Here is a 24,748-nt window from a genome sequence, read left to right on the forward strand (position 1 = left end):
AGTTGGCAGTTTAATTAACTTTGATAATTCAATATATTTTTCCATTCATTTATTTATTTATTTATTGTTAAAGACCAGTAGCACATTGAAGGCTAAAAAAGTGGTTACGTATTTCATTAAAAATACATGGATACAATATTATATAATGTAAACTAAAATAATATAATATTCAACTGAAACGTTTAGTTTTTGGATTGTTCCACACAATCACCTTCAACTTCCCAAATCCATTCTCCTAAAATACCAGAATTTTCTGTGTCCGGTTTGTCTCGTAGATCGATTACAACACTCGTTTCGCCACATGCCCATGGATCATTAACCGATATTGTCATTGGATCATAATCTTTCTTCATACTACATACTGTATCCTGAATTTATTAAAATAATAATAAATAATTATTATTATAAAAACTATAATAAGTACAGTTAAATATTATTTAATATTAAATTTTAAATTTTATTTACTTTTTCAATTGGACAATCATTACCACCTGCTAAAACGTATTTTATAATTTTTAAAAAATTATATTGATCCGTACCTTCATCAAATTCATCACAAATCTGTTCTACGCTTTTATCTTTTCTAATATTTATAAGATACTTTGAATCACCATATTCCATTGTTCCACTTTTCTGTAATTATTGTCAAATAATTATTATTATTATATTAATATTCATTGATTATTTGTAAACTAAATTTATAAATAAAAATTAATATACTAACAAAATACAAACAATCATCTTTTTCCATTTTTTTGATAATTTTTGATGTATAATTTCCGTAATAATCATCAATTTTAGGAATGAATATATAAGAATTTATTTCACCGGGATTTTCATTAACATCAACGAAACCACGGGTGATTTTTATTGTATAATCAATTTTTTTAGATGGATCAGGATTTGCTACACCATCACAGTTAACAGAATTCAACTAAATTGATATAATGAAAAGAAAATTATTAATATACTATTTAACGAATGACCAAAAAATATATGATTATTTTTTATTTTTAACAGCTGTTAAAACTTACATCAACTCCATCGTTGTCTGAATCTGATTCTGATGCATTATTTTTAATCTTCAGTTTACAAAGACAACGTAATATTGGCAAGTTTATTGTGCCAAGATTAAGCTTACCCCTGGCTCTTTTCAATGTTCTTTTATCAAGTCCACAAGGAAGTTCATCTTCATCAGATTGAGACAAGCATATCAATGCTTGACCAAGTATAAAAATTCCAATAATATAATTCATAATAAATTATGACTTTTAATAACAGTACTTGAAATGTAACTATAACCGCGTTAACAATTTTCAAGTCATATTTATACAAAATATTTATCAACAATATTTTGTAAAATTATTTTTTCATTTTTTTGTAAAATGAAAAATAAAAGATAAAAAAAATGCATAACAAAATGATTAAAAATTTTTTTTATGATAACACTATACAATGTATTTATTATCAGCTTGAAAAAATTTAAATTTTTAGCCTTGACTATAATAAAACAAAGTAAAATGAAGAAAAAAGGTAAATATTTATAAAAAAAATAATACGGTATTTTTAAATTTTTTTATAAAAGACATTTTTCTATTTTTTCTTTGTTTTCAAATATAGAAATGAATGACGTAGTGATAAGAATATATCATTCACTGATATTTTATTTTCATTTAGTTAATCGTTTTATAATTACAATTGTCGTATGATAATATTAATAACATATTCAAGCCAAGAAGTAAAATAAAAAATACATAATATCATTAATAAAATTTTTTAAATCTACAAGAATTAATCATTTAAATTAAAAATTAGTTTTTGCTGCTTATATCAGATTTTGTGTATCTATGTTTACAAATATAAACATGTTCCAATATTTTAAATCGTTTGGCTCATAACGAAATGATATACGTCAAATAAATTATTTTAATAAAATAAAAAAAATGTATTTTAAATTGCAACATAAAAATAAATTATTATGAATAAATTCGTCGAATAACTCATAGTTATAAAAAAATAAAAGTATTTTAAATTTAACAATAAAAAATATCGACATGTAACAGTTATTCTTTGGAGATGTTATTATAAAAAATTGTAAAACTTTAAAAAAATAAATCAAAAATTATTTCATTTATTTTGATCCTCTAATTTTCCATACTGACATCAAAAATAACGAACAATAAGCTAATTAATTTTAAATTCATTGGGTCAAGGTGAGTTGAATAAATTATTTTTTTAAATATCCATCTGTTTCTATTTAGTAATGTCAAAAAAATAAATATCATCCGTAAAATAAATAATATAATTATTTATCTGCCATCAACACTGTCTGGCTATTTGCATATTTATGATTCTTTACGATAAGATAAGAAAAAAAAAAACCACAAAAATTATCGAATCATGTCAGAATATCGTAGTTCACTTGATTATCTTCATAAAAATTAAACCTAATACCTGTTGTATAATTTAAAAACTCGAAGAATATAATAAAATAAATAATTTTCAATTCAGAATAATAATTTCCAATAATTATTGAATAAAAATAATACTAATTTAATTAATCAAATAATCAACTACATTATTTGTATTTAAATTGAGTTTTAATTGTTTTTTTTTTTTTCATTTCACGTAAAATTAATTATTAAAAATGTTTTCAGTGCCATGGATACTGGCACTGCTGTTTATTGTGGTTAATTCCGAAGATATTTCTACTTCAAGTTCCGTTAATTTACATGATCATTCAACTAATCTGTCAACGCCTATTATTGAAGTACTCTGTTTCATCGACTTCGATACATACAAGTATGTTCTTTTTTTTTAATTGAAGTATTTTAAAATACTGATAGATTAGGAAATATTAATTTTTAATTAACTTTTTATTTAGGCTACATGCTGGTGAGACAACTGGTGAAAAAGCAGTTACAGAAGTTGAAAATTACTTTTTACCATTTTGGAAAAATGTTGATCATTATTTTTCACTTCTCAATATTCGTATAAGCCTCAAAGGAATAATAATTGCACGTGTAAGTAAATTTTATAATTAACTAATATTTAATATCGAAAAAAAAAAATTAAATTTACATTTTATTTTCTAGACAAGAGAAGAAGAAAATGTTTTTTTAAATAGTCAAAAAAATCGATTATTTGCGGATGCATTTTGTTCTCTTGACACACTTATCGATCTTGGTAAATATATTTATTCCTCCACCGAGAATCTTCCTATTCATGATATTACCATCGTTATCACTCAGTAAGTAAAAATATATCTTTTTTAATTTGAAAAATTCCTTTCAATTCTATCATCAATATAGTATTAATTTATTCATTTATTTTTGTCTTTAAAAAGATCTGTATTATGCAAAGAAAAAAAATTAGTATCAGAAAAAAATTCAACCGAAAGTCTAATACAAAATTCATGTCACGTTGATGGTAATGGTGAGTTTTATCATTAAATTTAAATGTAATTAAAAACTAAAAATCAATTAATTTTAATTAAATAAAAAACTTTATCCGTCTTGACTTGTTTTTCTGTTATTTTTTTTTTGTTTTAGTTGCAACTCATTTAAATGGGGTGTGCTCTGAATCATCTTCAATTGCCATAATCAGAGATACAAATAAAATGTACACAGGAGTTAGAAGCGCAGTCTTTGCAATTGGTCAATTGTAAGTAATTTTTATATAAAAAATATGGACATAAAAGTGTTAAATTAAATTAAAATTTTCAACAGATTGGGTTTTCCAAAAGACGGTGAAAATAATGCCGAAGAATGTGAATCTAAAGATGGATATTTTATGTCTGATAATATTAATTTCGATTCTCCTTACAAATTTGAATGGTCCAATTGTAGCATACGAGAATTTCAAAAGATTTTAAGATCTGTAAGAACATCAGACACATGGCTTTGTCTTTTCGATGAATCACATGAGGAAGAAATTGATTTTTTAAAAGCTCCATTCCCGGGAGAGATTTTATCATTGGATGATTATTGTAAAAAAATGACCGAGTACAAAGCATGTAATGTAAGTTGTTACTTGAATTTTTTCTTTATTAAATAGATATACGACAATTGAAAATATTAAATTCATTTTGTTTCAGTATGATGATGTTTGTGCATCATTGACGTGTTCATCTGGAGAATATTGTGGACAAACAATTAAGGGGCCAGCTATCGAAGGCTCATGGTGTGGAAGCAACGATACAGCAACCATGGTAAGCAGTATTTACTAAACACCACATATTCATTTTTATAATTTAAATTATAATTTAAATTTTTTATTTAATTTCAGCGATGTAAATATGGAAAATGCGTTTTTTTTTTTGATCGTAAATTTGATGAATACGATGCAATAGACGGCATGATTCAATTTTTGAAAATTAATAAATAAAAAAATTATTAAAACGATATTTTATCAACGAAAATTATTTTTATCTATAGATATATCTCTTGATATTTTTATTAAACTTTTAAATCAAATAGAATTGCTAAAATCGAGTTTTTTTTATTGATAAATAATTAAATAAATATTTGTTAAATTTTTTATCACTATGAATTAAAAATTCCATATTGTGTAAATTAAAAAATTTAGTTTATCGCAGTTAAATTATGTTCATTGTCAAAACAATGTTAAATTTAATTTAACAGTAAAAATGAGTGGGTAATTAATTTTCACTGTTGTACTTATAAAAAAAATAAAAACGCTTCACCAAGGACAACGGCCCAACGTAATTTCATGAAAATATTGTAATAAATAAATGGATAAAAATTAAAAAAAATAAGGAAATTACTTACTCGATCGAAATATCTCAGTATTGGCAATCGATGCAAGATTTTTATCAAAGGCATCAAAGGATTGAAGCAGGCACTTTCAGACATTCTGAACATTCATGACAAAAACATTCGGACAGATATTTTGTTTCCTGATCTAGGACAATCTAGGGTCAAGTTTTTAAACAAAAAAAAAATTATTCACAATCAAAACAGTAAATAAAAAAATAATTTATAAAATATAAATAATTAAGTACAAAAATTGAAAAAAAAAAAAAAAAAAAATTGAATTAAATTGGCAAAATTTAACAAAAACAATGGCCATTAAAAATTGTCATGCAAAAAAAATAAGACAAAAAAAAATAAATTTTTTTTTTGATTATTGGTCATTGAAATATTTGAGTATGAATAAAAATATTATTACCAATCGACAGGGCGTCTTTTTCTCTTTACAAATATCACACTTTTTATAATTAAAAATTGAATAAAATACAGGTTTACAATAATATTAAAGAGCAGCATTATTTTAGAGTCCTGTGGCGTCGTAATTTTTATTACATTACCCTTTTTTTGCGTTGTAACAATCAGCGCTCGTAACGTTCTTTTTTGGCAAGCTTGCAACGACACTAGAGCCATTGTGTCTTATCATGTAAATAAATAAACATGGTGGACAATGTTATTAATTAATAAAAAAATAATCAAATTGTTTGAATAAATTGTTTACGGTACTAGACAATTACATCATAAACAAAGTTATTATAAAAAAAAAAAAAAAAAAAAATTAACAATTGTCATGAGTTGTTAAATGAAAAAATAAAAATCATAACTTTTTAATTTTTTTAGATTGAAATTCGTCAAGATGTGGACAATTCCATGGTCCAGGATTCAAGAGCAGCTAACAAAATGTCATAATTGAAATTAAAAACAATTTGCAATTATTTATGATCAGTATCAATCGCAGAGCTTGAATAAAATATTTCTTGATCTATTTTTCAATTTTAGTATCAATAAAAAAAATTGGATAAATTAATTTAATATATGTTTTTTTTTTACAGATATTAAAAGAAGATAAAAAAATCTATTTTAAACCAAAAAATATCAAGGATTTTTTATTATTTCATTCAAGAAATAAACTGTCAATTAAATTTGTCTTTTAATATTTTTTATTTCAATCAATTTCAAGTATTTTTATAATTTTATTTATTTTTTTTTTTTTTGTTTTGATATACAAATATTAATACTTAACTGTATCAAGTATGGGATAACTTCGTCTCATTCCCAAGCATTTTTCTTTATCAACAAATAATGCATCAACTTTTCCTTTTAAATCACTTTCCAAAGCAGCTCGAGTTCTCAATAGCTCTTGATGTTGAGCTTCACATTCTTGAAGTCGTGAATGTAACTCATGAACAAGCATATTTATTGTCTCAATTTCTTTGATAATAATTCCATTAACAGAATCACAACAACGTTCCAAATTAACACGATGACATCTAGCTTCCAAACGAGTATGAGCAACTTTTAATGCAGCACTTTTGTCAGTTATTGCTTTTTGTATAAGTTCAATATTTTTTTCAATTCCAAATATATCATTTTGTACCTAAAATTAATTAATTTTTCAATTACTCAGTATCAAGACAATATAATACTGATTATAAATTAAATTTATTACATCTTGTAAATGTGATTGAATACTCTGCTTGGCCTCAAATATCTCAGTAACTCTTCGGGACAATGCATTATTTGTTTCACTCCATGCATCCCAAACTTCTTGTCCAACTGCATTAATTGCAATTTCAACATCAGCTCGAAGCTGTTGTGATGCTGCTCGATTTTCCTGTGCTCGTTTAACAATAGCATCACATGCCTCAACCCAAGTTTGTTCATCAATTACACTGAAAAAAAAGGAGCCAACATACCAGTCCCATCAATAAATCAGCTGCTCCAATAAATTTATATTTTTTAAATTAAAATTCACAACTATTTACCAATTATTATATTTTTCAATTCCACCAAAATATTGCAAACCTTTGCTAAAGTTATTCAACTGTTGACACATTGTATCAATTCCCAATGCTGAATTTTTATTTGCAATATCTAATTCAAGTTCATTTTGTACAGCTCTACCATTTGTCAACTTGAAAATTAAAAAATTAATAACAATTTTAATAATAACAATTACTTAATCAAATAATAATCACCTGATTATCACATTTTGATATAAATTTATTTAATTTTTTCATGCAATTACGAATTATTTCAACTTCACGAAGTAATGATTGTTCAGGTGCATCATGAACAAGTTCCATTTCTAATTAAATGAAATAGCTAATGTAATTAATTAAAAAATTATTGTAAAATTAATTTAAAACCTTGTCTAGCTTCTCGATAATAAAGACATTCTTGAGCAATATGAAGTGGCCCTTCCAAATCTTGAATACATTTTTGAAGTCTTCTTTTACATTCTTGCATTTGACTATTTTCAATGATTACTCGTTCAAGTTCCATTGCCAATTCTCTTTCCCAAAAACTAACATCAGTTATTCGTTTACCCAATTCACGACCAGCATTTTTTTGTCCATTGGTAATTAAATCATCAGCTTCTCTCATTAGTTTAACCATTGATGATCTAAGTTTATCTGATTGATTACAATTTGCTCGAGCATCATTTTTTAGTCTTATTTGATTTTGACTCCAATCACATGGTGTATAACGTGTGTACAATGATGCACGAGCAGCATGACCTGGATTTCTTGCAAATCCAGTAACTAAATTTGGAAATGTCATTGGTTCAGTTGACATTCCTTGAGGTGTGTAACAAGGATCCATAAGCTGATCTGTAACTGGTTGATGATGGCTGTAAAAAATAAAATTAAAATCAACAAAGCAGATGGGTTAATTAATGAAAAATAAAATTAATTATTGTTTTTTATTTTTTTTTTTTTACAGAGGACGAAGCTGTACAGTTTCGTAGCCGAGTGTTGGTCTCCATGGATGTGGTCGAGGTGTTCGATACAACTCACCAACCCTCGCTGGAACTGATGAACCAGCAACTTTTTCCATGCATGGTGAAGCTCCAACTGTACTCCATGGTTGAAGTTGCTAATAATAAATTTTTATTAATGTTTGGAAAATAAAAACATGGTAATTATAACTCACAGTGTACATTACACTTGATGGCTCCATGATAATAATAATATTTATCGTTTCAAATTAAAAGAAATATATATCAAACGGAGAATAATAATTTTTAAAAATAAAAAAATCAACACATTTTTTTCTTGAATATATTAACGATTGATTGTATCATTGGAAATTTTGGTTAAAGAAAAAAATAAATGTCAAATTGTAGAGAAAAAATTGTAGCTAAACAAACGAACATAAAAAAGAACAAAATATTTATTAAATTTTATTTTTTAATTAATATTCTAAAGCTGTAATTTGTACTTGAAAAATATTTTAGAATAAAAAATAATTCAAGAATAATTTTGTAATTAATTTTTTCTTAAATAAAAATCTCATCATGCATTTTTCATTTTGATAAATATTTTAAGATTCATAAATTATGAAAGAAGAAAAATAAATTTAAATATTATTTATTGTAAAAGAAATTTACGAAGACACGATTTTGTTATAATTTTTCAAATCTTCACTTTTATTACCTTCGTCCAATGAATTATTCTCGGCATGTGTTTCCCATTAAATATGAATAAAAAAAAAAAAAAGAAAATTATGTACGTCTATTTAATAGGCTAAAAATATAATTTAAAATTCTAATGGAAGTTAAATATTCTTATAAATTATGTAACTACACTCTGCGAATTTTATCCTTTGTATTATTTCTTCAGGATTAATAAAAAAACAACTCTTTTTTTTATTTATGATAACGAAGATTTAAAAAAATATTTTTTTATTACATTCACACTCTGGTTGACAATGATTAAATTTGTTTTTTACAGATAAATTTTAGCTTTTTTTTTTTGTTCAAGAATTGGCAATTAATTGACAAATAAGTCAATTAAAATAATTAAAAATAGCATATTTTTTAAAAAAATACATGAATTATTACAGAGTATTATTCGATTCATTTTTTAAATAAATATTTTACATATTTTTTGTTTTTTAACACGAGACAAGGCACTTATCAACGTGTTGGAAAAATAGTATATATTTCTTATTTAAATTGTTTTTTTTTTTTTTCGTTTCGGTAAGTCACGTCTTTTACATTTTTTTTCTCTCCTTCGTATATTTTTTCTAGTTTTCTATTTTTTCTTACTGACTCATTAAACATGCATAAATAAATAAAGTTCAAACACGCGTGGCAAAAAAAAATCATAGATATATCTAACAATTAGTACGGGAATCATAAATATTAATATTATAATTTATTTTTACTATCATGAGAATCTCAAATTTTTTGTTTTAATTATTAATATTTTTCTTTTAAACTCTTATAAATTAAAGCTCATGTTTTAAATTTTAATTATTGTCTACAACACATGAAAAAAATGATATTATTATTAAATTAAATATTAATAAAAATTAATTAAAAATAATATAGTGTAGTGATAATTATCGTTGAGAACGATCAGCCCAACATTTTGAACAATAATAATTATTTTTAGGTGATCCAAAAAAATGACAGTCTTCAGTACGGCACTCATTTGCTATTCCCTGTAAAATTAAATGTATAAATTATAATAATTATCTAAAAAAATACAATTTTAATTAAAATATAAAAATAATATTACATCTTGCACATCGATATTTTTAACATCTGATTCTAAAGTATCTGGTGTTGTTTCGTTGTTATAAAAAGTCGACCTAAAAATTGAAAAACCCAAAATTAAAACAAACTTATTATTTAAATTAAAAATTAAAAATATTTATATAAACCTTGATAAATAAAGAGTTTTATCTTTATTTGGATTTGTTGGTTGAAGTTTACTAACACTTGCATAACTTTCACTATCACTTGTAGCATAAAATTTAGATTTTCCAGCACCATAATTTATATCACTATCTCCTTGATGAGTTTCCAAATATCTAAATAAAAATAAATAATTAAATAAAACAATAAAGATAAGAAAACTAAATAAATATTATATTTAAAAATATACCTAGAATGTGCACATTGGAGATAATTTTGTAACATTTGATCGACATATTGATGTCTTCGACTCTTTAATCTTACACAAAGTACACCATGAGCTATACCACCACCACCAAGAAAAGATAATGGTGGACTTTTTGGTCTTTTAGCCATTGACCATAATCTCTTACTAACTGATTTACCAATTGATCCAAATTGCTTAGCAACACCTAATAATTGTTTAGCTGTTTTATTTCTATTTGATGATGTACCATCACCATCAGACAATCTATCTAAATCGTACATCACATCTAGTTCACAATCTAAATATTCACGTATTAATATTTCCATTGTTTCTTGATGACACGGTAATAAATCACGTGATTTTTCAGTCCATTCCCAATCTGGACCAGGATCAATTGCAAATAATACTGGTAATAATTGTCCCGAGTCTGGATCAACAAGTGGTATACTAACACCTTCATTTGGTATATCACCAAAATCATTACCACAATCAACAGTAACTAATGGAGAAAAATGAGCTGAATGATAAGCTAGAAGAAGAGGTGTACGATGACATTTTTCTGGTGATACTTCTAATGGTAAATAAACACCACCAAATGGTATTGGTGCTAATGCAACACCTTCAGAATCTCGTAGCATTGTTTCAGCAATTATAATTATTGGACGACATAATACATGTGCCAATGCCAATACATGAACCTGTAATTAAATTTTTCGATATTTATTTTCATCATGATTATTTATCTAAAATAAATAAATATTATTTTAGCTTTTTTTGCCAAATCAACACGACAAGAAAAGATAAAAATGACTAATACATTTTGATGACGTTTGTATTATATTTCAGATAACAAAATATAAATATATAAAAAATATTTTTTCCTAAAACAAAAATAAACTATGACTAATGAATTTTAAAGTATATATTTAAATAAAAATATTATTATTTTGTTATATACCTCTTCAAGACTTTGATAAGATGTTGCTGTTTGTGAACGTGGATTTGCTGTTGCCATATCAACAATTGAATTCCATTCATTTAACCATTCTGTATCGGTATATGATAATCCAGCATCAGCATTTAAACCCATTTGTCGCCATTTCCATCTTCTATATAGTGAATCTTTGTATTCACCTTTTGATAATGTATTGTGCAATGCATCTCTCAGGGTTAATAATCTATCTTGAAAACCCCACATACCAAGTGATGCTGCATGGAGAAGACAATTACCATCACCAGCTGTTGCCAAAGGCCAAAGTACACGTGTACCACTATTTTTACCACCACACCACCAATTTAATCTTCCAGCTGTTTCTAATGACGTCAAACAGCCACCTTCAATTAAATCTTTTTCTAAAAATTGACGAAATGAATCTGTAATAAATTCATTAATAAATGTACATTAATTAATTTAGAAACATGTAATATAATAATATTAACATTCATTTACAAACCTGGATAAACTGATAAATCTGGTAAGGAGAATGTAAATTCAGGTGTATCAACAGTACCAAAATAAGCAAGTTGTAAACGAGCATGTGATACAATTGCTGCATTTTCAGTTGCTCTTGATATACCTTGAAATTAAATTAATAATTAAATAATTAATAAATATACTCTGTTGAATAAACTCCCCAACTAACCACGTGATAATTTTTTAGTACCACCAGCACCTGGTGGTTCAAGAGTTGTTTTTGTTTTTGGTGCTGGTGGATCTGGATCCAATCCATCGTATGTGCTAATTGCACTGCTCATAACACTAAAATTATAAAAAATTATTTATACATAATTTATTTTACTCTCAAGAAAATAAAAATCAACAAGCAAAAAATATGAAAAAACAATTTATTATTCAAGTCTTTTTTTTTATTTCAATTGTCACCACACAATTAACTCAGAAAATATATGCAACATCGTCATTACACAACAATTGAAACCTACGTATATTGTGATAGTTTTTTTTTTTTTTTTTAATTTATTTCAAAAACAAATATTAATTTTACATTACAAACACATGAAATTTTAATAAATAAATTTCTTGCATATATCAATCGAAAAATAAATTTCCAACTAGATAAATTCTCTGTAAAATTAATAAATAAATTGATAAAAATATTTTACATATCAAGTGGATTTAATCAGTGTCAATCGAAGTAGGTGTGATGATTTAAAATTAATTAAAAAATTAAAATAATTATTGACCAAATAAATTAAGACAATGACTCATCAGTGTTTATTAATTGTTTTAATGATGATAATTAGTAATAATATTTTAAAGCAGTAATAATTTTTTTTGCCCAAGTATGCAATAACAATAGATATTTCAATTTGTTTATCACTACTTTTATATACAATGTCTATATGTTGAATTAATCTCACTGCAGATGGGCACACCGGTTTGACGTTGCAATAAAAATAGTTTACGAGAGCTGCGTTTCAAGGTGAATAGCGAAAAAAAAAAAAAAGATAAAAAACAGCGACTGAATTGACTCGTGAGCGTGTAATAATACATCAACAGGTTTTATATATAAATCAATGTTAACAATGAATTTTGTAATACTCCAAAATTCTACAAATTAACATTTGTTATTTTTAATTAATTTTAATCGAAATTCATTCGTGGAATTTTTTTTTCGAATTTTTTTTCGTTGCGTTTCTAAAGGTGTAGGAGTGATACTTATTTCAAGGTCGATATAAAAAAAAATAAAACAAGGTATTTAACGAAACAATGTTTAGTTTTTATTTAATTTTTTTTTCAGTTTCTAAATTATTGTGTAAATAAATTATTAGTACTACTTATGTCGATGGGGGAAATTTTTTTATTAATTATTTAGCTGAAGGTTTTGTGTTTAAATTTTTTAATGAATAAAAAAAAAAAAAATGTAAAAAACAAATATACTTGGCTACAAGATATTATTATTATTTTTTTATATGAAAAATTTGGCATTGAAATGTTTATTAAATTAAGTGATATAAAAATAGTTTTTATTTTAAAAATATGAATTAATAAATAATAATATTAATTTTTTAATTTAGGTATAAAATATTGTCATACCTTTTTTGGTGATTGTTTATTGATTGATATTTAATTAAAAAATTTTCGATGCAATATTTATTTAATAATGATTATATTTTTAATAATAAAAATATTGTAATAATTAATAATTGTTAACATTACTGATATAAAAACAAACAATCATACTTAATTTTTCATTTCAATTACACTTTTGTGATAAGCTTGAATAACTTGTTAGATTATCAAACACTTTATATTGACTGTTGTGTTCCTTGGTTTGTTTTTTTTTTTTTTTGGTTTATTTATTTTTTTTTTTTTGTCGCGTAATAGATGACAGAAAAACAAAATAACCTCAAAGAGGGTCTTACGTTGATCAAGTGGGAGCAAAAACTGATTGAACATTTAAGTACATCACGGCGCATGACTAAAATAATTACAAAAAAACAATTGCAATTGTTGTTATTATTATTCAGGTAAGTATTTGTTTATGTCGTTAATTAAAATCGTAAAAAAAATAATTATTTTTTGTAGCTGATTGTAGCTTCCAAGTCTGAAATTTCTATAAACAAAAAAAAAACTTTTGCATAAATTAAATTTTAAAAAAATGTAAAATAGATAATTACTACTGGATAAATAATAAAATACTATAAATAATTGAGTAATTAATTAGCTAATAAAATTATTGAAAATACTTTTTTTTTTAATTTGGAAATATTGTTTTTTTTTGGTTTTATTCTGAAAATTATGGAAAGCTCAAATTCTTTATTTTATTATTTCGTTTTTTTATGAAAAGAAAATGAATTTCTACAGGTAAATTAAATTATTAAGTACAACAATCAAGCGAAGGTAGTTTTACAATTTTTTTTTTTTTTAATCGAAGAAAGATATTTTTGTTTTGCATTATATTTGTTGTCTTTTTTTTTTATCAATGGATTAACGAATAGTGTTTTTTTTCGTGTTTAACAGTCTATTGCTTTAATAAATAAATGCTAAATATAGCAGACATATTTTCTCTTTTATAATTGTTTTAGTAATTTTTTTTTTTGCATTAATTGAATTTAAAGAAAAAAGTTCAACAAGAATAGTGTGTTTTGTGTATCAGATTAAGGCACTTTCCTCAGAACAAAAGTTTATTAATTTTTTAAAAATTCTAATTATCCTTGCCTGCAGTTTATTATTTTTTCAAAACAATGTGGATAGTGCCATATTTTTTTTAATCAACATTATAACTAATCTTATATATTAATGCTAAATTAAATACGTTATTAAACGCTTAAAGTTAAAAAACAAAGCTGTATATTTACAATAACGAGAAAAAAAAATATATTCATTTAAAAATATATCAGAAAAAGAGGGGAGTTTGATTGTACTAAACTATTTTTTTCAAATTAATTGATTTTATTTAAAAGTAGAGTTATATATATTTTTTTTTTTTGGGCTTTTAACTTTTATTAGGTAGAATTAAATTGCCTTTGTCAGTTGTCAAATACAAAAAGGCCATTTTTATAACATCATCTATTTATTTTTGTCGTTACTGATTTTAAAAAAACTTGTGTAGTACTTATTTTAAAAGATATACTGTTCATTTATTTATTTATTTTTTGAAACTGGAAAAATTATCTAAGCTCTTTTGAACACGCTAAATTTATTGTAGTAACATATTCTGATTAAGTACAAAAACAAAATTTTCATTTTTCATTATTAATAGTTATTGATAGCTCTTTTTTTTTCTCTTCTTTTTTTCTTTTAAATTTTTTTTTTTATCTTCTGCAAGTGATGTATCAAATGATGTGTTTTTTGCACATTAACCCCCGTCATCATTTTCTTTTTTTTTCTGTGTTCAACAAAACGCACAAATATACTTGAAAAAAAAAAAAAGAAAAAAAATTATTAAAAGAACTATGACTATGAATATTTACATAAATTAACATAAAACGAATGTTACAAGTTGATTATGATGAAGTCTTATGAAAGTGCAATATGATAACATTAATTATTTTTTTTTTCATTTAATTTCATTAATTGATAGAAATTGTTTTTCCATATTAAACAACAATATTTTACTCAAGAAATATTCTTGATTTTTCTGTTAATTTTTTAATAAAAATTTTATCATGTTTTTATCATTATTTTCATCTTGATATTTTATGATTTGTAATACTTTAATAATAATTTTAATTATATGTAACATAAAAATTTAGAAATTAATCAAATTTTTTAAATATTTTAAAATGTTGATTTTTGAAGAAAAAAAAAAAAAAAATAATAAGAAACAATATATTTTTTGAATCACCTAGTCTGTAACTGAAATCTGGGCAAACCCAATTAATGCCTTATCATCTGGAATTTCATTAGCAGCATACCCTGAATTCTATAAAAAATAAATACATAAAAACAAATTAATCAATGATAATATGAAATTTAATAACAATTAAAATTTCATGTAAATTTACCAATGAGAATGTTACTGTTCTAAGTTGACCAGCACTATCAATGAGTTTTTGTAAATTTGCTGCTATCACAACAATATCTTTACCATCAACTAAACCAGCTCCAACTAATTCTGATGCAATACCTTCAGCTGAATCAACACCAACAGCAAATTCAAATCGAATATCATTCAATTCTCTTTTTTGATTTCTATTTAATAAAAATAAATAAATTAATAACAAAATTTAATAATATTTATTTAAAATTAATATATATTTACCGAAGTCTGAGAACTAAATTAATAGGAATATTTTGTTCAGCTGATTGTATAACAAGTCTACTTGTTGCTGATTTAATTTGTCCTTCAATATCATCAGGTCCATCTTCTTCACTACTGACATTATCAATTGTATTAACTGGTAATGTTTCTTTGCCTTCATCACCACTTGATGAACCATCATCTTCATCTTCAGATGACCAAACCCATTCACCAGTTACTGTTCTATGTAAACGACCAGATGTACCAGGTTGTCGTTTTGATGCCTTTAATTAAATAAACATTAAAATAGTAATTTAAAATACTTGAATAATAATTATAGCTTACTTTTTGTACACGAGTCTCTAAACTTGGTCCAATTGCAACAAGTGTCTGTTGTAAATATTTTTTATCTTTGGCTTTTTTAAAAAATGGATGTTTTAATAGCTCAGTTGCTGTTGGTCTAAAATTTATAAAATTTAAAAATCATTTAACATGATAAAAACAATTTAAATAATAATTTAATAATTTAATAATTTAATAATTATACCGTTTTGTTGGATCTTTTTGTAAACAATCAACGATCATTTTACGAAATGTTTTTCCATAGGCCCTATATTGATCCTTGTCATCAGCAGCAGTATCCAAAGTTGGTGGATCATTTTGTAGTGTAAGCATGAGAACTTTCATTGGTGGATATTTGTGATATGGAGCAGTACCACTTGCCATTTCAATTGCAGTTATACCAAGTGACCATATGTCAGCTTTGAAATCATATCCATGATCCTAAATATCAATATTACAATGTTATACAAATAAAACATCTGTAGATTGTCAAATTATTTAATGATATGATGAAGTGAAAAAAATAAATTTTTAACACTATGTACACACAACTTTTTTTTTTTAGAGTGCATGATCAAAACAGTCTGTACATTCAAGTTAAATTGATGAATGAATTAATGAATTAATGAATCAAAAACACAAATTCTTTTAATTAATTTCAAAAGCCAGGGTCAATAAGCAAGTTAAAATTAATATTTATAAAATTTAAATACAAAAAACATTAATTATATTATCCAAGCTATTTTTAAATTTTATCAAAGCATTAAAAATTCCATGATATTGGCAAAGCAATAAATGTATATTCTATTTTTCTCTATAATTTACTTGACTTAATTTCTGTTTAATTAAAAAAATAAATAAATAAAAACAGACACTGCAAAGATCAAATTGCAAGCTAGAAAAAAAAAAATTGTAGTGCAACTTTCCTCTCTCACCTGCTCCATGACCTCTGGTGCCATCCAGCATGGTGTACCAACAAATGTATGTCTAACTTTTTGTCTACTAAGATCACGTCCAGTTGCCAACCATGCACTAACACCAAAATCAGCAATTTGTACTGTTCCATCTTCACCAAGAAGTATATTACCAGCTTTGATATCTCTGTAAAGAAAATTATCAATTAACAATATTTATTTTATAAATAATATATTGAATATTTTGTAAAAAATACCTATGAATTTGTCCATTACTGTGAAAATACTCAAGACCTTTGAGTACTTCACGAAGTACAGTGGCTATTGTTGCTTCATCAAATACACCATGTTTACAATTAGTTGTTCTTGTTTTATGTTTTATTATATCCAATAGTGAACCACCCTCCAATAGTCTCAGTACAAGCCATAATTCTTCTTTCACAACAAATGAAGTATAATAAGTTACAACATTTTCATGATTGCAAGATGACATTGCCTGTATCTCTTTCTATAAAATTTAATAAATATAAATCATCAATTATTTATATCCAACAATATTATATTTTAATTATTAATCATTACCAAAAGTTCGTCCATACTGGTGTTCCATTTTTCTAAATTTATACGTTTTATTGCACATTTTTCTTGACGTGGTACACAAAATGCACCATGAACAACTGCTGTTGCACCAACACCTTAAAAATAAATAAAATAATAAATTAAAATTAATTATAAATTATTACATTATGTTGATTGTCAAAGTTTTATCAAAACATTTTAAAATACAAAATAACATATTCATGGAATTTTTAATAATTTTTGTGTGTTGATTATAAAAAAGATAAAAATTATTTTACTGTTATTTATGTCTTTTAAATTTTCAAGAAATTATGAAAGTAGGTAGATAAATTTAGTTATTTTATAATAACAAAAAACTAATTTTTATTTGTTAAGATAACACAGCTGTATGATGATACTTTTCAAGGTACCAAAAAAGACTTAATCATTGGCTGATGGCCAGTTAAATTGTTTGGATATCATCCAATTTAAATTTCACTTAAATAATAATAATAATAATAATAATAATAATATATTATTTGTCTCTAATGACTCATTAGGAATGTATTGTTAATGTTAATATTTTCTCATGTTTATTTGACAAATTTAGACATTGTTATTTGGGTTATATCAGGTGATATTAAAACCTGTAAATCAGAGTAAAAGAGAAAATTTTCCACAATAATTAACAACAAAAAAAAAAAAAAAAAAAATTAACGATAATAAAAATAACGTAAATAGTCTCTTGTGAAAGCTTATTCTCAGAACTCTCTGAAATAACATAAATAAAAATTATCATTTAACAATAGCTGATGATTCAAACTCAAACCTCAAATAATAATAATATAAATACTGTTTGATAAAAAAAAATATACTCTTTTAAACAGCTTATTTTAAGCTACCTTTAAATATAATTTAAATAAAAAAAAAACTGTTCTAAAAATAAATAATTTATATGTATATAAAAAATATAATTTTGATATTATTTTCTTGAAAATAAAAGTCATCTAATAATTTAAAAAACAATAATAAAAAATATTATAAAACGACTATTTTTTTTTTTTAATTAAATAAACAATTTGTGAGGTATCTTCCTGACTTTCAAGAATATTTATTGGATTAAATAATTACTCCAAAAAATGAGATCTAAATGATTTTTTTTTTTTTGACTTTCATTGAATTGACTGTCATGGAAAATTAATTACAAAAACACACAATATTGTATTGATGTAAAAAAAAAAAAATATATCACAATCATTTATTCACTTATCAACAATATATTACTATTATTTTTTTTCTCTTTTTTTTTATGTAACACATAAAATCGAGTTGACGTTGCACGTCAGCCGGGGGTGTCTGAACGCTGTTCTCGCCGGTCGAAACCACCGAGCAAAAAATTTAAAATAAAAATCATACACCAACTCACAATAATTGAATAACTTGACAATAATAATTAACAATAATATTAATAATAATTATTATAATAGTTGACATAAATATTTACCGATAACCTCTTTTAGTTCATAATCGTCTTTACTATTAGGCCAGCCCTGTAACACCGTGTTTACGCTCGTAGACGCCATTTTATTTGGAAGTACCACGCGAAGACGCAAGTGCTTACCAGCGCTACGAGCGTTTCTCTGCACCAATCCACCCCCACTACTGCCAATTACGTTTCTCGATATATTTTTTGTCTATTAAAAAAAAAAAAATTAATTAATCAAACAGCAGGTAAATTAGTCTGGTAATTTTTTTAATTGAAAAAAAAAAAAATTGATTCTTTTAATTTTTAATTAAGTAAATTTTAGGTGTTTTTTTTTTTACCTGATTAGAATTGTTGTTAATTTTTTCGGCGGGATTACTTGATATTTGATCGTTTTTGGCCGATGTTATTGATGAAGAACTGCTTGAATTTGTTGTTGAAAAAAATGATTTTTGACGAAATATTCCAGGTGAACAAGGTGGCACAACATCGGGTGAAATAATTCTGTGAAAACAATAAATTGATGATAATCATTTAAAACAAAATCAAAAAATGAAAATATAAAATTCAATTTTACTATTAAACAATTAAATATAAAATTACAAATTTTATTTGAATTTTTAAATAAAATTTCTAAACAATAAAGTTAATTAAAATGAGGCCAAATTTTTATAAGAAAATTATTACAAGTATTTGTACGTTTTAACACATGTATTAATGTGTGTAATATATATTTTACGTTTTTTTTTTTACTGACGCAATTGATGACGATTTACGATATATATTTTATTTATTATCGGACCATCTGTGTGCATGAATATTTACAATAGTCTTTATCTTTTTATTAACGATAAAAATGATGAGATTATTATTAATATTTTACAAATTCATTATTAAGTTTTAAAAAATATAAATTATTTATTAATGTATACTACACACAATTGTTTATAAATATATTATTTTTTAAATAATTATTTCAAATAGTTTTTTAAATATTTATGTAACATATTTTTATTTTTTTTTTTTAAGAGAGTGATAAGTTGCCTAAATAAAATGATATTTATATACGGAGATGACGAAATTATTCACTGTGATATTAGCAATGTATTATCGTGCAAATTTTATTGGTCAATCTCAATGGTAATTTTTTGTCAAATGAGTTGAATAAATAATGATATATTTAAACACATACTTCCGGGTATAAAAAGCACTAAAAATATAATATTATCTTTTTTTTTTATTGTCATATTTTTTTAACTTTAATCAAGCCAAAAAAGTTTTAAAAAAATATATATAACTGTTGCTAAAAATAATTGTAAATAATTTAATTTGCACGTTTTTTTTTTTTTTAATAATTAACGTGTCAGTGTTTAGAAGTATTTTCTTCTCTTTGTATATATATATTTTTTTTTTTAGTTAGGAAATATTGTATGCATGATAATTGTTTATAACAAACGTGTTATTTATTTAGTTGTTATAATTAATGCTTGAAATAAAATTCAAAATTGTTGAGGTGAAAAATAGACTTACCCCTTGACAATATCAAGCCCCGAAAAAATAGAAACTAGAGAATGTAATTTTTTTCGAAATGTATTTCTACGAAATCCAAATGTTCTAATGTCTCGTTTCGAACTGGATATAAATTGTCTCGTGATTGGGGGCATAGCTTTTTTAAAAAATCCCCCGAAATGACAATTAAATAAATAAAAAAAAATAGATGAAATTAAATCTAGCAAGAAAGACAATGTTCTTATAATGTTATATGACAATTCAAGAGCAGTTGATTAATGTCGCGAGGTTAATCGTGTCTCATCGTTGAAATAAACTATCGAATTTAGACCAACCCGCACTTGTAATCAAATACACGCGACACTTATTTTTTTTTTTTTATGATTAATTTAGTTCTCTCTAACTTGAGTTTGCTCAATGAGAATTGAGAACCACATGAAAAATATTAAACAAACAAAAATAAATAATATAAATAATTAAATCAATAAATAATATAAATAACCGAAAAAATTGAAAAGAAAAAAATCAATACTCATTTAATAATAAAAAGAAAAGAAAATCAATAAAAAAAAAAAGTTTGATTACTAAAAATTCAATAATTAGATTCGTTATCAAAAGCGCTTATTTGCCATGGTATTTTAAGCCCTAACCATTTTCCTGTTTTGAATTGACGAAGCAAAAACACCTGACAAATAGAAATATCATGATAAATTATTCACTCATCAATTCTAGCTTGATGATATAAAATATCATGTAAAATAAATTATTTTAAATCACTACACTATTGTCATTTAAAAAGGTCATCAATATTTTTAAAATAAATAATTCAATAATTCCAATTTAAAAAATAATATTCTTCAAATTTCGTATTCAATAAACATCCTTTTTTTTTTTCTAAATCATCATGTATTTTTGGCTGATGAGTTTAACAATCAATACCATTAAAAAAATTGTTAGACAAAATAAAAAAAAAGAAAAACACGTGGAACACACGCGACTTTCGAAATTTGATATTTAAATAATAATAATAATAATTGAATAAAATAAAATTTATTAAAATTGAATAGTTACCTATTTTTTCCCAAAACGAAAGTCGTGAGAAATCTACTGTCTTGAAATTTAAGTTGTTCCTCAGGTATTTCTGATGGATCATTTGATGTTACAGTTGAACCATTTTTTTTCTGTCCCATTTTAACAACAGTCCTGTAAATAAAATAATTTTATTTTATAATTATTACAATATATATCCGTAAATATTTATAATAAACATGTAATTTTTTTTTTAAACTAAAATTTTTTAGAGAGCACGTGTGAAAAGAAAAAAATAAAAAAAAAACATACGGCTTAGTAAAAGTTTCGTTAGCAATGAATATATAATAGTATATCTTTTGATTTTTAATGTGAATTTTTTTTTTTCTCTCTCTCTTATCTCTTCTTCCCTCTTCCTCTCTGTATCTTCCTCACTTTTTTTCATCATAGAGATTTAACACATGGAGCCCTTGGGCTTTGAGCATGTAGTATGGAATATTTTTAAATTGCTGCTTACTCGATTGACACCTAAATACTTAAATGGAATAATTGGAACTATATTGTCCTTAGTTGCTATTTTTAGATATCATTAAGAGGGTATATCACTTTACTGTCATCTAAAAATAATTTAATGATACTCAATAATATTTATAAAATATATTTATTCAAAATAAACCCACTTGATATATTATCAATTTAAACAAAAAATTATCCAACAATATTTACTCAAGCTGTCATGAAATTTTAAAATAATAATTTTTTTTCGAAATTTATAAATATCAAAACTATTTACAATTATCTTTAACATACTTGTATTTTTTTTTTTTTTTTTTTAAACTCACTATATTAAGATTTCACGTAAATGATGTCACAGCTAGAAATTTATATTTTTTTTTTCGTTATTTTTCTATTACGTGATAGATAAAATTTCTAAACAAAAAAATAATTATTTTTTCAAGTATTTAAAATACAATTTGTCATTATTTAATATCTTTCAATATTTTATCGTTTATTTTTTATGATTTGTATTCTATGATAATTTTTATTCTTGGAAAAAAAAAATATTATAAAAAATTGAATTATTGAGTCGCGTGACAATAATCATACCAAGGCCAAAATAGTACAAAATTGTTAGGAGATCATTGCCACAGTATAATGCCATCTCGACAAATGTAAATGACATTTTAAAAAATAGCTTTATACATTTATTATCGTGATTTAAAAGACTATATTTTTATTTAAATAAAAAAATTGAATAAAAAATTTTTGATTAAAAATAATGCCAATTTATATAATCATTAAATTTTTTTATCAAGCTTACAATGAATATATTAATATATGTATATATATATTTTTTTTTTTTCACTTGATATTTGCAGTTTAAATCGAATTCACGAGTCGTTTTTCCACTCTATATATATATGACATCAATTGTCTATCCTGAACGTTGTCATTGAAGCCCACTTGGTTCAACAAATGCGCGCTTCAACTGATCATCATCATGTACCGGTTAAATTTCAAGAACATTCGAAACAATGCACTTATTAAATAATACAAACAATTTATTATTTTTTAAAATTTAACAAATAAATAATCAAATTTTTATTTTTTAAATTGAAAAAAATATTAAGTATACTTTTATTAAATTTAAAAAATAAAATTATAATTGAAAATTACAAAATAGACGTCATCGGTCTTGAAAAATTTGTTTACATTGCTGTGTAATTTTTCCTCGCGTGGTACACTTGGCAAATTTGCAAATTAAATTGATAAAAAGGGTTTGCAAAGGGGAAAAATACTTGGATATATTAAAATTGCTAGTGGGCGGACTCTGTGATTATTGTTAGTATACGACCCGGATTAAAATTACCAATAAACGTGAATGAATATTATACATAAAACTTAATAAATCTACAAACGTGTTTTGAGTTTACTAATAATATTTTAAATATCATTATTTAAATATTAAATGTATATTTTTTCATTTCCAAATTGATGATTATTGTTGAAAAATTAAAATTCCAGCGGCAATAATTATTAATCGTTTTATTTGTATATAGCAAAATTGTTTGCTTTTTGTTTGTTTTTTTGTCATTGTAAAATTCTTTGGTATGATTTTTTAATTACCGGCAATTCAATTTGAGTGATAATAATGAATTGACTCAACCTGGCGACATGTAAGGGCAACTGAGTCAATTGCCTATCAGTCTAATAACTTCTCCCACTAAAAAAAAATTTATCATTTATATTTTTAATATTTTCAATCACATGTGAATCATTTCCAAAAAAAAAAAACAATAACTATTTTGTTTTTTCACTTTTTTATTTCATTAAAAATTGTGGAAACATAGATCATATTTTAGTCGAAATTAATTAGAAAAAAAAAATAAATTTAACCTGTTATTTGTTGAAGAATCATTTAAAGTTCCATTTCGAAAAAAATCAGCGGCCATTTCAAGCTTCATATTTTTTTCATATTTCAATTAAAATAATATTAATAATAAAAATTAAATAAACCCCACTTTTTTTTATTTTATATACAATCACAAATAAAAATAAATTTGAATAAAAAATAAATTCCCGCTTATATTGAGTATTATTATCACTTAGAAATATAGGACACAATAATAATTAATAAATTAACTTAATTTAATTTATAATTTAAAAATTAATTGTCAGTAAAAATATTCATATATTTTTTAAAATATAAAGAATACAACGATGTAAGATCATTGAATGTTTGTCATCGACTGAACTATGTCGACTGAACATTGTCAATTGAATAAGTACCTATCACACATTAACGTATATATTATTATTCCACTACTTCAAAGTAACACATATACACATATTATTGTTACTTTGTCAACTTGTCTAATTATTGACAAAGAAAATTTTCAAAAAAAAAATTAATAAAAACACCAGCTATCAATACTTTGACATGCAATTCAAAGAAAGCTATCATTTTCAAGATAGCATTATCAGAAAATTAAAAAAAAAAGAAACCACTACCTATAAAATTTATTTCATATATATTTGATTAAAAAAAAAAATAATAATTGAATAAATAAATAATATTTGAAGAAGTAAATAAATATGCAAAAGTAGGCTGATGCCATAAAAAAAAAAAAAAATAACAATTACAATGATATTCAGTTTTTTTTTTTTTCATACCTTTGTATTTTTTATGATGAAAAGAAATAATAAAAAACAGGAAGAAAAATCATAGATAGAATTTATGTATTGTGTAGTTTTTTATCAGAAGAATTTTAAATTGTTGATTAGCTGCAAAGTAATATTCCCCTTGTTCTCTCTTGATGTAGAA

At 23.9% G+C, this 24,748-nt stretch overlaps 5 protein-coding genes across 12 annotated transcripts; 1 reads left to right on the plus strand and 4 right to left on the minus strand.

Moving 5' to 3' along the window:
- Positions 1-85: 85 nt before the first annotated feature.
- Positions 86-5,402, minus strand: LOC122859685. Its single transcript, XM_044163370.1, has 6 exons — positions 5,325-5,402; positions 4,791-4,863; positions 1,035-1,219; positions 725-934; positions 466-633; positions 86-368 (listed from the first exon to the last, which is right to left on the minus strand). Exons 1-6 carry the CDS (start codon positions 5,400-5,402, stop codon positions 183-185), a joined length of 900 nt encoding a protein of 299 aa, XP_044019305.1. The 3' UTR covers positions 86-182.
- Positions 2,619-4,399, plus strand: LOC122858872. Its single transcript, XM_044162085.1, has 8 exons — positions 2,619-2,802; positions 2,885-3,023; positions 3,096-3,250; positions 3,347-3,435; positions 3,552-3,663; positions 3,729-4,020; positions 4,097-4,210; positions 4,288-4,399. Exons 1-8 carry the CDS (start codon positions 2,648-2,650, stop codon positions 4,384-4,386), a joined length of 1,155 nt encoding a protein of 384 aa, XP_044018020.1. The 5' UTR covers positions 2,619-2,647; the 3' UTR covers positions 4,387-4,399.
- Positions 5,403-5,911: 509 nt separating the features above from the next.
- Positions 5,912-8,132, minus strand: LOC122858868 (tektin-3-like). Of its 2 annotated transcripts, none has more exons than XM_044162079.1 (7): positions 7,926-8,132; positions 7,714-7,868; positions 7,139-7,623; positions 6,968-7,077; positions 6,755-6,903; positions 6,439-6,661; positions 5,912-6,366 (listed from the first exon to the last, which is right to left on the minus strand). In XM_044162079.1, exons 1-7 carry the CDS (start codon positions 7,950-7,952, stop codon positions 6,001-6,003), a joined length of 1,515 nt encoding a protein of 504 aa, XP_044018014.1. In that variant the 5' UTR covers positions 7,953-8,132; the 3' UTR covers positions 5,912-6,000. The 2 variants fall into 2 exon arrangements, with proteins under 2 accessions (XP_044018014.1, XP_044018015.1); XM_044162080.1 differs by having other exon boundaries at positions 7,714-7,846; positions 7,926-7,954.
- Positions 8,133-8,632: 500 nt separating this feature from the next.
- Positions 8,633-13,482, minus strand: LOC122858867 (OTU domain-containing protein 7B-like). Of its 5 annotated transcripts, none has more exons than XM_044162078.1 (8): positions 13,086-13,480; positions 11,527-11,642; positions 11,338-11,460; positions 10,842-11,257; positions 9,887-10,581; positions 9,663-9,812; positions 9,518-9,590; positions 8,633-9,440 (listed from the first exon to the last, which is right to left on the minus strand). In XM_044162078.1, the coding sequence occupies exons 2-8, from the start codon at positions 11,636-11,638 to the stop codon at positions 9,339-9,341; spliced, it is 1,671 nt and encodes a 556-aa protein (XP_044018013.1). In that variant the 5' UTR covers positions 11,639-11,642; positions 13,086-13,480; the 3' UTR covers positions 8,633-9,338. The 5 variants fall into 5 exon arrangements, 4 of the variants coding, with proteins under 4 accessions (XP_044018013.1, XP_044018012.1, XP_044018009.1 ...); XM_044162077.1 differs by having other exon boundaries at positions 12,939-13,480; XM_044162074.1 differs by lacking the exon at positions 13,086-13,480 and adding an exon at positions 12,086-12,314 and having other exon boundaries at positions 8,837-9,440.
- A 1,043-nt stretch (positions 13,483-14,525) lies between these two features.
- On the minus strand, positions 14,526-24,202 carry LOC122858864 (serine/threonine-protein kinase OSR1-like). Of its 3 annotated transcripts, none has more exons than XM_044162071.1 (13): positions 23,821-24,202; positions 21,466-21,597; positions 19,227-19,389; positions 18,907-19,096; positions 17,427-17,539; positions 17,102-17,352; positions 16,866-17,031; positions 16,136-16,371; positions 15,934-16,048; positions 15,610-15,872; positions 15,353-15,539; positions 15,193-15,270; positions 14,526-14,760 (listed from the first exon to the last, which is right to left on the minus strand). In XM_044162071.1, exons 1-12 carry the CDS (start codon positions 23,886-23,888, stop codon positions 15,193-15,195), a joined length of 1,962 nt encoding a protein of 653 aa, XP_044018006.1. In that variant the 5' UTR covers positions 23,889-24,202; the 3' UTR covers positions 14,526-14,760. The 3 variants fall into 3 exon arrangements, with proteins under 3 accessions (XP_044018006.1, XP_044018005.1, XP_044018007.1); XM_044162070.1 differs by having other exon boundaries at positions 16,857-17,031; positions 23,821-24,184; XM_044162072.1 differs by lacking the exons at positions 21,466-21,597; positions 23,821-24,202 and adding an exon at positions 20,416-20,564 and having other exon boundaries at positions 16,857-17,031.
- Between the last annotated feature and the right edge of the window lie 546 nt (positions 24,203-24,748).

The sequence above is a fragment of the Aphidius gifuensis genome, linkage group LG6 (genome assembly GCF_014905175.1).
Source record: "Aphidius gifuensis isolate YNYX2018 linkage group LG6, ASM1490517v1, whole genome shotgun sequence".
NCBI lineage: Eukaryota > Metazoa > Arthropoda > Insecta > Hymenoptera > Braconidae > Aphidius > Aphidius gifuensis.

Bases quoted from the DNA above. Each gene is read 5' to 3' on its own strand.
- LOC122859685 (XM_044163370.1), bottom strand. From the start codon at position 5,402: ATGGCTCTAGTGTCGTTGCAAGCTTGCCAAAAAAGAACGTTACGAGCG. The intron at 634-724 runs GTTAGTATATTA...CAATAATTACAG, and splicing joins AAGATGATTGTTTGTATTTT to AAAAGTGGAACAATGGAATA. The intron at 369-465 runs GTAAATAAAATT...TAATAAATTCAG, and splicing joins ATGATTGTCCAATTGAAAAA to GATACAGTATGTAGTATGAA.
- LOC122858872 (XM_044162085.1), top strand. From the start codon at position 2,648: ATGTTTTCAGTGCCATGGATACTGGCACTGCTGTTTATTGTGGTTAAT. The intron at 4,021-4,096 runs GTAAGTTGTTAC...ATTTTGTTTCAG, and splicing joins CCGAGTACAAAGCATGTAAT to TATGATGATGTTTGTGCATC. The intron at 4,211-4,287 runs GTAAGCAGTATT...ATTTAATTTCAG, and splicing joins GCAACGATACAGCAACCATG to CGATGTAAATATGGAAAATG.
- LOC122858867 (XM_044162078.1), bottom strand. From the start codon at position 11,638: ATGAGCAGTGCAATTAGCACATACGATGGATTGGATCCAGATCCACCA. The intron at 11,461-11,526 runs GTTAGTTGGGGA...TTTAATTTCAAG, and splicing joins TACTAAAAAATTATCACGTG to GTATATCAAGAGCAACTGAA. The intron at 9,813-9,886 runs GTATATTTTTAA...ATTTTTATTTAG, and splicing joins CTCCAATGTGCACATTCTAG to ATATTTGGAAACTCATCAAG.
- LOC122858864 (XM_044162070.1), bottom strand. From the start codon at position 23,888: ATGAAGCTTGAAATGGCCGCTGATTTTTTTCGAAATGGAACTTTAAAT. The intron at 17,032-17,101 runs GTATTTTTTACA...TTTTCTTTACAG, and splicing joins AGTAATGGACAAATTCATAG to AGATATCAAAGCTGGTAATA. The intron at 15,873-15,933 runs GTAAGCTATAAT...ATTTAATTAAAG, and splicing joins TAGAGACTCGTGTACAAAAA to GCATCAAAACGACAACCTGG.
- LOC122858868 (XM_044162079.1), bottom strand. From the start codon at position 7,952: ATGGAGCCATCAAGTGTAATGTACACT. The intron at 7,624-7,713 runs GTAAAAAAAAAA...TATTTTTTACAG, and splicing joins ACTGTACAGCTTCGTCCTCT to CCATCATCAACCAGTTACAG. The intron at 7,078-7,138 runs GTTTTAAATTAA...TCATTTAATTAG, and splicing joins TTATCGAGAAGCTAGACAAG to AAATGGAACTTGTTCATGAT.